Source organism: Rhinolophus ferrumequinum, chromosome 21, assembly GCF_004115265.2.
Source record: "Rhinolophus ferrumequinum isolate MPI-CBG mRhiFer1 chromosome 21, mRhiFer1_v1.p, whole genome shotgun sequence".
NCBI lineage: Eukaryota > Metazoa > Chordata > Mammalia > Chiroptera > Rhinolophidae > Rhinolophus > Rhinolophus ferrumequinum.
The window spans coordinates 20,656,769-20,674,338 of NC_046304.1; the positions used below are offsets into that span (position 1 = coordinate 20,656,769).

General features: G+C 35.5%; 1 protein-coding gene across 9 annotated transcripts in view; it reads left to right on the plus strand.

Annotated features, from left to right (window-relative positions):
* The window catches only part of RHOT1 (ras homolog family member T1), a 54,659-nt gene extending 38,700 nt beyond the window's left edge, over positions 1-15,959 (plus strand). For 3 of the 9 annotated variants that reach the window (XM_033090107.1, XM_033090109.1, XM_033090115.1), the window contains 5 exons: positions 900-1,102; positions 2,118-2,213; positions 3,931-4,053; positions 13,208-13,351; positions 14,795-15,914. In XM_033090107.1, coding sequence (XP_032945998.1) covers positions 900-1,102; positions 2,118-2,213; positions 3,931-4,053; positions 13,208-13,351; positions 14,795-14,912 — 684 coding nt within the window. In that variant the 3' untranslated portion in view covers positions 14,913-15,914. Of the gene's footprint in view, positions 1-899; positions 1,103-2,117; positions 2,214-3,930; positions 4,054-5,517; positions 8,258-13,207; positions 13,352-14,794 lie in introns of those variants that run through there. The other 6 variants (XM_033090110.1, XM_033090108.1, XM_033090112.1 and 3 more) reach the window with 6 other exon arrangements.
* Positions 15,960-17,570: the final 1,611 nt, after the last annotated feature.

Consider the following 17,570-nt stretch of genomic DNA (forward strand, 5'->3'; position numbering starts at 1 on the left):
AGACAGTCATTTGTGGACCTTTTTAAAAATGCATACGTCTGTGTCCTGTCCCTAAAAGTTTTGGTTTCATCCTGAGGCAGTAAAGTCCCATACATGTATATTTTTTAAAACATTTTTTCCCCATATATGACTCTGATGTGCAGAGTTAAGGTTAAGAACCTCTGTACTAATGGAAGGTCTTTGTGGCTGGTAGGAATGCCTAATGGATTATATATTGCCAGTTACACCAAGAATAGTAATAGTCCGAGCAAGGAGAAAAACCAGACGCTTGAATTATCAGTCACTTTGAGATGATCAATGAGATTCAGTAGGAGTAAAAACTATGTACAAAGGAATTTATTCTAGCATTGTTTTTAATAGCAAAAAACAGGAAATAATTCAAATATGTAACAATAGGAGGATGGTTTACCAAATGAGGATAAAATAATCCAGTGGACTATTAGGCAGCCATTAAAAAAAAACAGTTTTGAATTCTGAAAACATGGAAGACTCAGTATTATATTTTTAAATGTTTATGTCCAGCATGACTGCCACTATAGAAATATATAAATGCACATGCTTAAGGTCTAGAGGTAATATAAAAAAATGAAAATAGTGTGCTTTAGAAAGAATTTAGGTGGATTTCTTTTAATTTCAAAATGTTGTGTCTTTTTAATAAATTCGTTTTAATTGTAGTGAATCTGAAGAAGCATTATAGGCTTATATTGTTACCAGAAAAGTGGCCTGGTCTTCCTGTGAGACTGCCCTGGACCGCTGCCAATCTTTGCCTCTTAGTTTACTTACTCTTTGAAACTATTGATGCTTTGCCTATCCAGAGAAAATTTTTAGTGCACGTGTAATTAAATGGAGTAATTGTTGAACTTGTCATCAGATTCTCACTTCATTTTTTTATTCCATAGCAACACTTTATGGACAGCAGAATACCTTGCTTAATCATAGCTGCAAAGTCAGACCTGCATGAAGTTAAACAAGAATATAGTATTTCACCTACTGATTTCTGCAGGAAACACAAAATGCCTCCACCACAAGCCTTCACTTGCAATACTGCTGATGCACCCAGTAAAGATATCTTTGTTAAATTGACAACAATGGCCATGTACCCGTAAGTACTTGCTCCGCCATCATTTTCATGTTGCATGGTTCATAACATTGCATGCCATTATTGGCCGCGAGGGTACAGTCTTTGTCACACAGAAGTTGTTCAGCAACAGAAAGAGACTTTGTAATGAGAAGGTACAAATTTGAGTAAATGCAAGTTTGGTGTGGGTGCCATGATGAAATTACATAAACAGTACTTCTGACAGTATTTCTGTGTTTCAGAGCAGGCTGTAATTATCTTAGGAGGATAGTGCAGGAAAACTCAGCCCCCACCCAGCATAAAGTCTTACTGCGATAAAATGCGGTTGGCACATGTTGCTTTATGCTTATCAGGCATTTCCATATGAACAAAAAGTTCATCTTTATATTTTTCCTTTGATTAAGTGACAGAGTATATGAAGGATTCTAAAATCTTTTATGAATTTATGTTTGAATTATGGGTGTCTTTTTTTAAGTACTGCAAAAAGTAGTTATAATTGGAATTCCTGTTATATAAATGTTTTACATTGTGTTATGAGCCACAAGTTTTATGTACATTTATTGTATACCGATACGTGCATATGCACAAGCACATAACTGGTCACCTTCATAGGTCACTAACTGCCTTAAGGTTGCATGGCTCTTAATGGCATTCTCCTCAGGTACTGTGTTTGTATAGATTCTGTTTTGTAACAAGCTAGTTTTCAGGCAGTGCGTTTCTCAGGACTTTACAGTTTATTCTATTTATGATTATGTTATTCTCTGAATTTTTCTTAATGAAAACTACACTACAAAATAGAGTAATTAAACGTTGCTGTAAACTAAGGTTTTTCAGAAAGGTGTTCATTTGTTACGGATTTTTCAAGTCAGAGTTATGTTTACTGCTGTTCCATTAACCAATACTTTTTTTTTTAAACGCAGTAAGTAAACTGTTGAAATTGTTAGTATTGGAAAACAAGTCCTTCCTATTCCTATAAGATAAGCACAACCTTATTGATGTTTTACCTTTGCTTTAAAACTCTCATGTATGTTATCTACAGAGAGGATCATTACAGAGACAGCCTCTCCCGAGACATGGGCAACACTGATAGGATAGAGAATTTGAGAAAAATCTGGGTCTTTCTAAAAACTGCTTTGTAAGTTATTTTTTCTTTATGGCTTCTGTGGGATTGTGTTGGCATTTTCTTACAGATGAACAAATCTCCTTTCTTGCCACAATTAACATTGAGTAATTATCCAGAAACGCACTGCTTGGTCAGCCTTACTGCCTATCTGTATACTATGGTGTCTTTTTTTTTTTTTACTGTGTAGATGTGCTATTTTAATCTTGTAAGTAACTGCAACAGTGTTTTCAGATCTGCATCTTTAAAACATTGTACTGCAGTGTGTGTGTGTGTGTGTGTGTGTGTGTGCGCTCGTGTGTGTGTGTCTGCGCGTGTGCGTGTGTGCGTGTGCGTGTGCGTATGCGTGTGTGTATATGATAAATGTACATACTTGGATACTTGTTTATATGGTTAATTGCAAACTCCTTCTCATGAAGCATCTCCCTGTTGCTAAGCATACTTTGCATCCCTCCTTTTTGGTGGGTGGAGCCTGTGTATGTTGAAAAGTCAGATTCATTTATAAAATAACAGATGGATTCCAGTATGACAGCTGGCAGTGACTTAGTAGCAGTGACATGTTTATCATCACAAGTCAAGTTTTAAAAAGGAATGTCTTCAGCCTATAAGAGTTTTTTTAAAAAAATTAATTCTTCTCTTTCTTCATGTTGGGAATTAGGCATTATTGGGATGCTGCTAGCCTCCACACCATGCCACCGTGTGCTGTGGTCTCATCAGATCTCTCAAGCTAAGCCAAGGCAGATTGGGCCAGTCCTTTGACTGAGAAGCCTCTAAAAAAACATGTTCAGGTGTTACAGGAAGTGATGGCATTGATTCATCAGGTGGCGCTCTTCTGAGTGGGTTCTGCGCCAGTGCCTCGTAGGGCCGGTGTGATGGCTTTGTCCGGCTGAGTGGCTCTGACCACGGAGCAGTCATTGCTTTGGTTGTTAGGGCGGAGGTGAAATGGGTTGCCCCATGTGCCTGTGCCAACTAGTGCAACTCCACTCAACCAGAAAGGAGTCAGAAAGCCTCCCTAAATTTCATGTCTAATACCAATTGGATCCATTGTTGATTTTTACATCCTTACCCAGAGTTTCATACTGTCATACTTAGCTGCTGTGTTTTAGTAGCAGATGAAATTAACACTATATTTTGTTCAAGTGGAAATTTATGAAGCACTTTGGTTTCCTTTGGGAGCCAGGGTGCTTGATAATTTAAAGACGATGTTGTTCATATCACCTCAGGGTTGAATATACTCGTCTTTTGACTCTTTTGTGTATTTGTCACTCTCCTCCTTCCTGGTTTTCAGGCATGTGTGTATGCTGAGGGAGGAGGAAGAGAAGGAAGAGGAGGGAATGGTTATTTAAATGTTAGCAAACTTTGTCCTTTTGGTGGGTGCTATAGCTTACTCAGTTTTTCTTTTTATTAATTTAGATGAGGGTGCCATCTATTGCTGTGCATATTCATTCCACTAAAACTCTTGTAATAATAATTCCATCCCCCCCTCCAAAAAAAGCAAACGTGTCAGGTAATTGTCCTAAGATTTTCTATAGGGAGGGAGGAGGGAGCTGTGGCTGTTTATTATATTTTTGGTATATGTGGAATTCTGCACAACTTCAGCATGGCCCCACACTATCCTTTTCCTTAGTGTTGCTTATGCCTAAATCTATTTTTATTTTAAGTCGGCACACCCTGACTTGTGCCATATTTGTAAGTAAGAACTCAACTCCTGTCCTTCTGTGTGTTTTTGCAGCCATGCCCGGTTACGCTGTATGTGCACCTGCAACAGGTGTACATTTTGCATCTGTCAGAACTTCCTCAACTCAGACTTGCTGCAATCTGTAAAGAACAAAATCTTCACTGCAGTTCTTAACAGGTTCTTAACTTTATTTACTGGGTACCAGGCATTCTGTTAAAATACAAAAGAAAAAAAGTGGATAAGTATTTATTATATAGATACTCAGCTACAAAGACAAGAAGCCTATTGATGCCCAACTAACTTCCACCAAAATTCTCACTGTGGTGACAAGGTTTAGGTTTAGAATCATCCTTAATAATGTCTTTAAATTAATAGATACATTTAGGGAACTATAAGATGTTAGATTTTTTTCATTAAGGAAGTTAAAATATCTTTCATATTAGAGGATATGTTTAAGGAGATTAAAATCTTTTGGCTGAGAGTTGTAGAAATAGATTAAGACATTCATAGTAAGGAAAAGACATGATCCCAAATATTAAACTGTATTTAACTTACATTCAAATAATACAACTTATTAAAACCATACTAATGTGAACAATATCTTGGGTTTGAAAAATTCTCTCTTATAAGTACCTGGAATGTTTATTTGAAAGAACATGGTTTCTGGAAATGAGGATAATAACCAACTTTAAGGATTCAAAGGAATGTGGAAAAGAAAAAAAAAGATCCGTAGCACTAGTTTTTGAGGTCTTTATAATTGAGCTCCAAACATGAAGTATGCTTAGAAAGTAATATGCTTTTGAAAGAGAAAGAAAAACAACAAAAAAAGAGGATATTTACATTCCCTCAAAGCAGTGAACTTAGAAGGTTATATTCTTATTCTGGTCATGCTACCTTTGTTCACATTGATATTTCGTTTTGTGAGCATTGAAGAGCCTATGTAATATTAATTTGTATCCAGTGTCAAATTTTTATGTGTCTAAGACGAAGTAGGTTTTTGAAATCATTCAAATGTCATTGGGAACTGGGCTTGATTAAGACAGATGATCAAGCTAAACAGATTTTGGTTAGAAATGGGTCAGTTATTTGGTTTACCACTGGACTCGCACTGCGGGCGAGGCTCTGCCTGTAACCACATGAGTAGGATAGTTTGCATCTACCAGCAGTGTAGTAGGTGTTGGCTATGAAACAGTGAGAATATATCTTGTGTGAGTCGGAAACTGACTTTGAAAGCCTTCTAAAGGAGTTGTGGTGATGTGTTGGGTACTAGCAGCTCTGGTGTAAGAATGCAGCCATCTCAGGTGACTGCTTTGAAGGGATCACCACACTCTGGTGGTAAAAGTCTGCCTCTGTCCTTTGAATGGCATCCTATAAAGTAGTAACAGACAGATTCTCTCATAACGACTGAGAACGTGCAGGCTAGTTCAAACTGAACAGTATTCAGGAGTTCTGATGTTGGAAATAGTCGAGTTGGAAGAGATTCTAGAATTCATGTGTCCTAATCTGTCCTTCCTGCAAGCCTTCCTGAGAGAATGCTACTTACCTGCCGATGGCTTTCCTCATTGGAGAGGGGTTTTGCTTTTGCTTTTTATTTATTTATTTTTGTCTGAAATGATTTCCCTATAACTTTCTTTCCTTTAGTTTTAGTTCTGCCCTTTAGAACAACATACGACTATTCTACTCCCTCTTCAACATAGCAATCCTTCAGACATTTGAAGACGGCCATCATGTCTCCCCTAATTTTCTCTTCTCCAGGTAGAACATCCCCATTTCTTTCAGCCTTTTCTTAAATTAGATGGTTTAGTGACCTCATCATTCCTGGTTGTCCTCACCTCAAGCCCCTTAGGTTTTCAGAGTACCTCTTAACAGGTGCCACTGAAAATGGAGAACACTGCTCCAGGTGTGGTCTGACTTGTCCAGAACGGTGGGCAGTCCTGTTCCACAGTTAGGACAGCACCTGTCTACTGCACCGATTAACTTTTTGGCAGCCTCATCTCACTGTTGATATATATTAATCTTGGGGTTAACTGAAATCAGATTTTTTTCACATGAAATGCTATTAAGGCAGTGTCTTTTCCTCTCTAATTGTGTATTTGCCATTTTTAGTTGGCTCTTTGAGTCTAAATGCAGATACGTATGTATCTCTATTAAATGTCGTATTCTTTTTGATCCATTTGTTCTAGCTCAGTCATTTCAAACATTATTTTTGTCATTTGTCCCATTTTATATCTCTCTCAGCATTGTGTTATTTGCAAAATTTGGTGGATATGTCTTCTTTATCTTTCAAGTTGTTGATATAAAATAATGTTGGATGCCCAGAGATTGAAGAGAGAGAGCTAAAGCAAGCAAGCTCTATAGCGTTCCACTAGAGAACTGTTTTCCCAGTGACACAGGTTCAGAGTTCTTGGGGGGGAAATTACTCGGTCGATTAAAAATATTTTATTATCCAGTCCATATTTTTATCTTATTATCTTACGAGATATTTCATGGAGGGCTTTTTTGAAATCAGTATATAATTTCTACAACAGTCCTCTTATTTACCAATATAGTAATTTTATCTCAGTAGGAAGTGACATCTTATTTGGTGTCTTATTCTTGGTGAACTCGCTCTGGCGCCTACTAATTGCCGATCACAGACCATCTATTTTATTTATTCTAGAAGCTCTTGATTGTCCAGAATTGCAGATTGATTCATTGTCTGCATCTTTATGACAATTTTATTCTTAGATTGGTTTAGTTCAGCTTCCAAATGAAATAGGTGGGGTGTGCATTATTGGATGAGCTTGCTCATAGTATATTACTCTGTACAGTGATCCTCGAAGAGAACTCAGTACCTTTTGTCGCATCTATTTATAAACTAGAAGTAATTGAATGATAATGTCAAGGTACATCACTGACATCTGATAATCAAGAATGGAAGGAATGAAAAAGGTGAGGAGGGAAACCAGTGTACCTTTCAAAGAACTCCTTCCTTGACCCCTGGTAGTATTTCAATAATTTATTTGATAGGAGTACAGTGGAAATTTAAAAGTTGTATATTGAAGTTTTTTATAGTTTACAGAAGGATATAGATAAGACAGGTGGGGGTGGAGGCCCAAAACTTAAGTGCCTGCAGGGTCTGGATGGATAATGTAAATGAAGGAGGTGGCTCAGTGTAAGAAATAAGAGAAGTGGGGACTGTGATGGGTCCTGTTTAAACAAGGCAGCCACAACTCATCTCTGGCCATTTTGTTGTTGTTCGGCCGGGTGTCACCAGTCTTCTGATTCTGTCAGACTAGACATTTCCTGATATTTAAATAATAAAAATTAAATTTTAAAATTTAAAAGTACTAATCAGAACAAACAAAGCATGATTATAGGCCACCAGTTTGCAATCTTAGTCTGACGATATGGCTTAGAGTTGTAGGCACACACACAAAAGTACACCTAAGGAATGAAAATGTCGCTTAACCTCGCCACCCTCTATTTTACTCCTTTCTCATGAAAAATTTGGAAAAGATACAAGGCGATGGGGTGAGAATGGAATCACCTTACCCTAGTATTTCTCAGGTTTTGGCAACCTTTGGCGGTTGGCTATCATTGGTTTGCCATGCTAGATATACTTGTATCTCAATGCTACATAAGCAGAAAAAGGATTGATTGATTGAGTACAAATCATTTTAGAATTTTTCACTGTAATTCAGTAGGGAGGATTCTCACTCAACACTAAGTCTTAAATCTTTCGTTTTAGAAATCCACCATGCCTAGTTTTTGATTTAGAAATGTAAAAGAGCAGTTTTAAAATTTTCATTTAAGCAAAAAGTTTCATTAAATGTCTGCAAAGAAATTGATAGACAAATATTGGTCCATGCATGTTGGTCTCAAATTAGTGCGTTGGTTTAGTGTGCTTATAAAAAATTTGGTCGCTGAAATGGAAATTACTTCCAGAGATAATACATGTTTGAGGCCACATTCTCCCTTTTATCTCATCCCCACCTCTTTGATTTATTTATTTAAATACTTAATTTAAGTACCTGCTTTAGGTAGGATACTGCTGTGAGCTGGGGCAAAATATGAAGATGAAGAAGATATGGACCTGTCTTTAAGTACCTTGCTAAATATTATGTTTTTAAAAATTGTTTTTCTTTAAACTTTGGTTATATTTTCCGTGACCTTAGTGTCATACTAAAAAAGGAAGTGCTATAACCTAATCATGAGATGATTTATGCCTATAATTAATTTTTATTTAGGCAGTTTTAATAGATTCATTTCTGAAAGTGTCCATTTTTTCCCTAGCTATGTGTCTTTGATCAGAAAAGATTGTCCCTTTTATGGAGCTTATATACTGGCAGTACACATTTTAAGTAGAAAGTAGTAATAAATGTTTTTCTTTCCAATTTAATTAAATATGTATTGATTTCAACATGTGAGAGAAGTGGTAAACTATGTATCTGACATGTGACTTTGTTGTTTGGTAATTATAAGGTCACCCTTCAGATCTGGATAGGTTTATGTTTTTCTTTAGAATAATTTATGAATAACTGGAATTATTTTAATTTAAATATATTTGGAAGATGATTAACATGTGGTCAGACGATTTTAATCTTTAGTAATGCTTTCATTTCAAATAGTGTAAATCACATTAGTGGGGGACAATATCTTTTGATTATAGTTTAATTTTTAAGTACCTTTTAATCTGAAAGTATTAAAATGATTATATAAGAGTGAGCTTGATTATTGGTTTCAACTACCCAGGCTTTTAAGTATTTATTATTTTGACTTCAGAACACTCCTACTCTGCATAAATGAAGATGTTACTGTACTGTACTGTACTATGAACTTGATTTTGTCCGTTGCTTTAAGTGTTCATTTTCATTTGTTTGTCTGGAACACTTAGTCATTTTTTTTTTTTAACTCCTCTCAGTTCCTTTCCCAGCTAGTTTTCTGTGTATAACCCACTCCTCCTAACCTATAATTCAATCAAAATTATTTATTTTACAATTTATTATTTTAGTGGGATTTTCTTTGATGCATGTTTTGATTTTAGGATTTCTTTTACCCCATTTTATTATTTGCATTAGCCATATAAATTGTTCGTGTTACTTCTTAAATTTGGTAGCAGCATTTTACTTCAGCAACCAAGTGCATAGCTTACACTGAGTATTTACAGAGACCCAAATGTATGACGGACTGTCATCGTACCTGTTGTATTTTTTACCCTATTTTTTAATGTATTTTTGAAATTGGATATATGTGACATTTATTTTAAGCCATTCATTAATGACTTCATTTGCCCATATTGCTTTAATAATCACCCAAGGTCCTCTTTTACGTAATTTAAAATCATGTTAACATAAGAGACCTTTTTTTGAAGAAAGGATTTTATTATCATCATACCAAAATGAACTGCCTTTTCATAAGATTGCTTTATGAAGAGGACAGGGTCCTAGAAATCTCAAATGTTATAGAGATTCTGTTGGGAAAGTAAGAGTACTTAGGGTATTATGTTGTAGTAAAATATTGTATCCAGCCAAGTCCATTTTGTGTTTTAGTTCGGCATGAAACTTCTATGTTCCCTTGTATGAAGGTCCTTACAAAGCTTTTCTGTGAATTTGGATACAAAGTCATATGTTTAAAATTACACAGGAGTTTGTGTTACAGAATCTCATTAAGTAAGCTGCTGCTGCTTTTAATTTAAAATATTTTTGCCGTTTGGTTAAACTCCAAGGCGGAGTTTGCCTATTCTGATGTTTAGGTATCAGTAGTTAACATGTAGATATTATGTTTCCCATGGAGTATTTCACATGTATCTATGATCATCTAAATTTTGATTCTTATACTTGGTAAAGCATTTTTTGACATTGATGCACACCTACGTCCTATTCAAAGTATGTTGTTATTGAGGCATGCTCAGTTAACTAAGCTTTCTATGATTTTTATGTTGCAGTTCATCTTTGTTGGACACTATATTTTGATTTCTTAACCTATTTTGAGAAATACCTTATAAACATATTTCATGCCTACTAGAAGTTCAATTAGGAAAATTGTCATTATTAAGATTAGTAGTAGTAGTAATGGCATTTTTATTAGAAATAAATATTTAAAAATAATTCACCAGGCAGAAGCATTGGGAGAAATAAAAACAGGGAGGTTTAGGAGTCTTTAAAAAAAAAAAAAAAAAAAAAAGGAGTTATTTAAAAACAGCGAACTATAGTTTTGGTGATCTCATTACAGTTTTCAACTTGAGATGTGTAATTGCAAACAATAAAAAGCTATACACGAAATCTGTGAACCCTAGTAACTTTAGGTTATATAGGCTGTTTCAAAGTATTAACTTAAAACTCCTTACCCAAGATACATACATGAACACAATTATAAAATTAGAAGACCTTTCATATTAGTGCATTTGCACACCTCTGAGTTGTGTTTGGAAAGGATAAAATGGTGAGATGAGAAGAATGAAAAATATGAAATTCAAATTTATTTCTGACAAGCTGTATGGGAGGACTGATAGAAGTGAATGGCTGTCTGGGTGGAACTACTCTTCCTACAGTCTCTTAGCTTCACTGCTTTTCAGTAGGTTCTACTTTACTTTTCTTTCCCCTGCACAATAATAGGCTCCAACATAAGACCAAGGTTGATTGATACCTGCATCTCTCTGAATTCTCCCCCTTCCTCAAATTCTAATTTTTGCAGACTTTTAGGGCTTTGCAATATAGTTTTCATACCCCAGATATAAAGTTCTGTGACACATTATTTAAAAAAATATTAAAAATACCCTACTTGGGAATAGCTAGAATGGGTTGAATGCCATTGAGCCCCTTAGGGTTTGAACATTTTATGTTTCTAAATATTGCAATTGATAACATTCCCTTTATTTATTGTTGGTTAAGTCATTGAACCAATAAAGATTTTAGGTCATGTTCTTCTATTCTTCATAAACTGCAGCGTTAATCAAAAGCATCTTGTATGCCTTCTTTAAGGTATTCTGTGCATAGGTACATAGGAATTTTGGCCATTCTGTTATATGCCTTGTGTGACTGTTCAAAGACAATTCTTAATTTAGCTCTTCGTTGCTTGAATTTTGAAACATTTCCTTCTGTCTGCCTTAGTAAGTAGCAGCCTTAATAATACCAAAGTCCAAACACGTTGTTTGGCTCCCACACCTGTCATCTCATCGATATATGGGCCCTCAGCCCTTCTAAGAAAGAAAGCCAGCATCCAAAACACAAGAATTTTCTACCTAAGAACTTGAAAGCTCTGACAAGCTTCAAATGATTAATCAAAGTTACATTCCAACATTTAGTCATTATTTCTTATGTTCTCAAAAGAGATACTTCTGAACTAAATTATCATATTCCACATAGAGTAGGAAAATGCAGTGATTCTGGTATATCAATAGATTTTTTTTAAAAGAACCCTTCATACACACACACTTGCATTTTTATTTTTAACCCTGTAATATTCCTTTTGGGGAAGTTTAGCTTAAGGAAACTGTCCTAAATATAGAGAAAAATCTTATGTAGAAAGATATTCATTACTTTAGTTATAGTCACCAGTAAATGGTAATAGACCAATAGGAGAATGGAATATAATGCAGATATTTAAAGTGATGTTTCTATAATTTATGGAAAAGTCATTACGTAATAGTAAGTTTTTAAGAGGATATAAAATTAAGTAAATTATATACATTGTGTTTATAGCTATGTAAGAAATATATAGAAAAAATTCTAAAAGAAAATACCTCAAATTTTAATTAATTGCTTTAGGTGATGGGACTGTGGGTGATTTTTTTTCTTCCTACTTTTGCACATACCTTATATGAACATATATTACCTTTTTAATACTAAAAATAAAAACTAAGAAGAAAGAAAAAGTATGCGGTAAGATATTATAATGTATTCTAAAGTGATATTTTATGTGAGTCAGTTTGGAAGAATTATACTTTTGAATTGTGGAAGAATTATTTTTGCTTGAATTTAGAAATGAACCGGGAAGCAGCTTTACGAAACTGTTACTCTGCTTCTACTTGAGACCAAAAATGACAAACTTGACTCAGTTCTTAATACTTACGGAATACAGTTAAGATTGCACTATTCTCTATTCAGGTGTTGTCAGTTAGCTAAGCAATGACAAATGTGCCTTCCAGTATAAATGCTTGCTCCTTTACACATAGAGCCTGGTTAACGCAGCTTTTAAATGTACCTGGTAAAGGCATAAAGTAGTTCTCAAAGTAGCTTTCTTATGTGTAGAAGTTTAGTTTTCCATGTCTGAAAGCACCTGAAACAAGTACTACAACATTGATGGAATCATTGAAATATATATAATGAGTTAATAGTTGCCTTGAGTTTTTAACTAGCTATGTCTTGAACACATATCTATATTGTTTGTCACATATAAATAGGAACAGCTTTCAGTCCATCATGTTACATGTTTTGCCTATTGAAAGCTATACTGTAGCTTGGGAAAAATAATAATTAGTATCTTGAAATATAAGAGAAAACTAAGCCATAAAGTCAGTCAGAATATATTATTTTGTGAATGGTAATGCTTTCTTAAAATACAACAAAGGGAGCTATGTGCAGCAGATTCCATACTTGAATATTTATGAGAAATTATTTTGACTGATTTCAATGTGATTACCGTTAACTTTAGTCCTAACCACTTTCTTTCCTTAAGTTAAAAAATCAATGTAAAAAATTTTTAGAAAAATTCTCCATCAGTGAAAATGCACAAAAAACTCAGAGACCAAAACTTGAAGCAAAAGCTCTAATGCACTTTTAGCCCGTGTTCTCACTTTAAATTCTGTACATCTTTGTTAACTTGGAGTTTTGGAGTTGTAAACTTTGAAATTCTCATCATAAGTCCATGACAGTCTATGAGTTTGGGATGTTGGACTCAATTTTTCACAGATGTATTTTGTAGTTTTTGGTAGTCTGAAATTAGAAGCACCTGTAAACTTCATGACTAACAGTTGTTAGCCTCATTTTGAATGAATACTTAAGGTCACCACATATTGTCAGGTACTGCTTAGGGTATTGGTTTCAAGGGTTTCTCCTAGTGTTTTGGACATACCAAGACCAGCCTCTGAGGGATATACAGAGAATGTACATGACAGCCTTCGGTTTCCTTGCATAGTAGTCGAGCGTTTTAAAGAGTACATAGAGATAGATTTCAAGTTTGGCAATTTGCTATAGAATACATTTATTTTAAATATAACAAGCATGGGATGCATCGTATAGGGTGGCAACTCAATTTCTGTGTAGGATGTTTAATGGAGAGATGTTATTTTCAGTCCCCTTCTTTTATGAGCTCTGCTGTGAACCACAAACTGTGTGCATGTGTGTACAAGGTTAAGAGCCCGGGTAGCTGAGTGGGGCGCCCTGCTGTTAGTAGACGACGAAGGCAGTGTCATTCACCAGGTGCACGCCGTCAGCGTGGTGGAAGATTCCATCTTCATGGGGTCATCTCATGGTCCACTTTTTCTTGAAGCCAGGTAACATTCCCCACGACCAGTGGGTTGGCCTTGTTGGAGTTTTTCCACCTGGAAAAACTAAAACCTAAGTATTCTCTTTCCTAACTTAAAACAATAAAACTTTGGCTGTTGAAAGAACTAACTCGCAAGGCAGAATGAACCTGCCTTAGCACTTTGCTTTGGGAAATAAAAATTATGGAAGGAGTGACTTTTTTTTTCTTTTTTTCTTTTTTTAGTAGACACTGGGGAGGATGAAACATGGGAGTGCTGTGTGTGGTTTTGCTGTGGTGATAAGCATGGAGCAGTCTGGCTTGTTCAAGACTTGTTTCTAGGGATGTACAGATTGCGTTTTGTGATAACTAATCTGATTGTTCACTATTTGACTATTACTGAGGCAAAATAGTTTTGTATAATTTATATTTTTGGCTCTTAATTCTTTTGCATATGTCAGTGTCTTGGATTTATTTTTAAAGATGTCTGACTTTTGCTTCAAATCTGTTTGTTATCTTAGTTGTAAAATAACCTAAACTAGACAGTTGCTCTAAGCTCTTAATTCTGTAAGTTTTCTACATCACCTCAATTGTGTTCACTTAACTAAAATTTCAGTGACACTTGAATAATATCTTCCCAATCTTTGCTTTAGAGCTTTATCCTTTTCGCATAAGCTGTCATACTTGAGACTCTTGAGGGTGCTTAGCAGTGGTATTAACTGAGCATGCTCACAAACTCCGTTTGTGGTACAGGCTATCCCTGTTCTTGTCATGCACAGTATGCCTTTTTTTATGTCATTTACCTTTCAGTCCATCATGTTACATTATGTCCTTTAGTTGGTGCCATTGTCACTGCCTGTCTAATACCAGGATTTGTTTGTTTTTTTGTTTTTGTTTTACTTTCTTTAATCACCAGTAACCAAATTAATACAAACTGGAAAATCTTCCCTACTCCCTTTGGTAAATTTTTATGGGGTCAGTGTTTCCAAAGTTGACTTTAAGCATTACTCTTAGAAAAGTATTGTCACTTGTCGCTTAACTGCTTACAAGAAAGCTTTTGGTTCCTGGGGACTCGAGATTGTATTTTTAAGTTCCATGAAATTGGCTCTCAAAATTGTGAGATCTCAGTCTTACCTCTCATTTTGAAGGACCATGGTGGTATGAAAAAGTGGTAGGTTGATTTGTCTAAGTTCTCCATTTCCCATGTGATGAAAATGTGTAAAATTTTACATGTTGTTTACTCCCAAATAGTAGCTAATTGTAAAGACATTTGTTTTTATTAATGTCTACACATTATACGATGATTATCTAAGCAGTGTACATATGGCTATATTGATGAATGGTTTTGGTAAGCATTACTGTATGCAATTAGCCTGACAAGTGTGCTAATACTTCCCTAAAAGTAGACTGTTAATATGACTGGTGTTTTCATACTAATCGTGTTTTAAACATTAATTATATTTTCTGACTACAGGCACGTGACACAAGCTGACCTCAAGAGCTCCACGTTTTGGCTTCGAGCAAGTTTTGGTGCTACTGTTTTTGCAGTTTTGGGTTTTGCTATGTACAAAGCGTTATTGAAACAGCGATGATTAAAAAAAAAAAAAAATACTGGCCCCTACCAAAAACAAATACTTTTATGTACATTCTGAATGCTTTAAATTCTGCTAGAAATATTGACATATTTATACATGCAGAGTTACTTTATTAATATTTGTAATTCATGCATAAGAGTATTTTAATGATAGTTATAACTGCAGTATTGGCTAGCATATGGAAAGAAACAGCTTAACAGCCAAACTAAAATGGCTAAATTCCAGAGGCTAAAAGGGAATATTTTGTAAATAGTGTACATATTCAGGCACGATATGGTCTCCCAAACCGAGTTCTAGAAATGATGTTTCTAGTCATTTCCACATGGTATTGTTAGTGCTCTCAGTTGGCTCACTGTCCTGGGTTTAAGTCAGCTCACAGATTCTATATACACATGGATCACTTATTTATTTCACATTTACTCAGAATGACTTGAGGATTCTTGAAGTACACGAGGCACAATTTGCCATTTCTCTCCATTTGAAAAAAAAGAAAAAAGAGTCATTGTCCGCTTACCAACACAACTTTCTTTCAGTCACTTAGGGCAAGCCAGCCTTGAAGGCATCATGCAGTCTAGAAAAGTGTACAGCTGAGTATGAGGTTCTCCTTTAAAAGGAAGGAGTAAGCCAAAGTTCAATTAGCAGAGGTGTTACCTATGTGATTATGTTGCTTCCTTTGTCAGTATGTTGAATTTTATAGCCCTTTCAATCAAATGAGAGAAAAGATTTGTATATTATCAATGTTTTTAGTTTAAATAAACAGTCACCATTACTACTACTGAATTTCCTCCCAAAGTGTAAAACATTCTATAATGGCTTTGTCTATTATAGTAGATTACGGTAGCTGCATGTGTCATGAAGTGTTCTATATCTGGCTAGGATAATCTAGAAACAGCACTTTTCTAAATGGTAAAATAAATCTAATGAATATAAAGTCTCATGATAAACCTATTTTTTCCATCATCGACCTTTTCAAGTATTTAAATAAATAACCACTGTGTACTGTGATCTTGAGTTTTTTGTCTTACAAAGTAAATATTTCTGTACGCTTGAGTGAAATCCTGTGGTTTCTATCTTTCTTACCTTGAAAATTATTTTTTATATAAAAAGATAATACTCATTAGGAAAGAAGACAAGTATGACTTGTACGTATAAGAGGAAATCTATTCTTAGAAAAGACCGATTGTTTTCCCCTACAACTACCTAACTAATGTGGTTTCTGCTCTGATTTATATGTTCATTTTCTCTTTCAACATGTACTCTTCCCCCTTTGCTATTCTGAGGAATGTTTTCTCATGAGATCATACTTCTTGAACAGCTAGTAACAGCATAACTTACTAGCTATAAGCTTGTAAAATAATATATGTGCCATATTTACTTGCATACTTCCCCCTTATTTTTATTCTAAATTAAACAAAAATCTGGTGATTCCTAATTTTCATTATTTTCTGAGAGATTTCCATTTACCAAATAAATTTGTCAGTTACACAGCTTCCAAAGACAGTTACTTCTTTCCTTCCAAGTTCTTCCCTATTCAGACTAAAATATTATTTTGAATGATATTCCTTATAGATTGTTGTGTTTGTGAGAGACAGAGGAAAGAAGGTAGTTTGTCAAGAGCTGAAAAGTGTTGTGTTTGTATAGTTAGTTTTTTCCCTTAATCTTTTTATTTGAAGCTTACGTGTCTGATACACAGAAGACAGATCTACAGTTGCCCTATGTCTCACCTGCTCTTGACATGTCTCCCTCTCTAAGCCTAAAGCCTTCCTCCTCTCCTGTCAGTCTAGGCGGGGTGGGATTGCAAACGGAGTGCTCACCCGTTTCTCCTTTTTAACCTGCAGACTCATGTGGATCTTTTTTTGTTCCATATCCACTGTAGAGACTAGTTAATGTGGAGAAATGCATGAATAAATATAGTAATAGGTTTCTTCTGGCTTTTACATTTGCTCAGAATATGCAAGCTGTAAGAGTACTAAGGAAAAATAAGGAAAACAGGAACTTGAAGGCTGAAAGGAAGTCTTTCACTTTGCACCAATTGCGTTATCTTTTAAATGGACACTTCTGAGGCTGCTTGCTACGATATTTTAATGAATAGTAAGGGGTGGCCAGTTAGCTCAGTTGGTTAGAACGTGGAGCTAATAACACCAAGGTTGCCGGTTCGATCCCCGCATGGGCCACTGTGAACTGCACCCACGTTAAAAAAAAAAGAAGAAGAATAGTGAGGCAGTGACGTGGAGAAGCATCACTTTGAAGGCCTGTAGTCCTATGGCATAATGTAGTAACTTTGCCTCACTTCGCACATCAAAGGTCTCTTGCTTTTGTCTTTCTTTCTCTTTCACAGTGAACCAAACACTGAGCAATATCCCATATTGTCGGAGCTTATAAATGCTACAGTAGGAGTGGGCTCTCAGGATGTTTGGGGAGCACGTGTCCATTCTGAAATGGTCTATAAAAGAGGTGGTGGGGGGCTGTGGGGATCTCTGCGTATCTGTGCATCACCTGTCAGGCAAAGGCACCAAAGAGGAAGGTGTACTGATGAGCCAGTCCTGAATGATTGAGAATTCTGACCTGAGGAAAGGCAACTGCATAATGACTACAGTGTTTCCCCGAAAATAAGACCTAGCCGGACCATCAGCTCTAATGTGTCTTTTGGAGCAA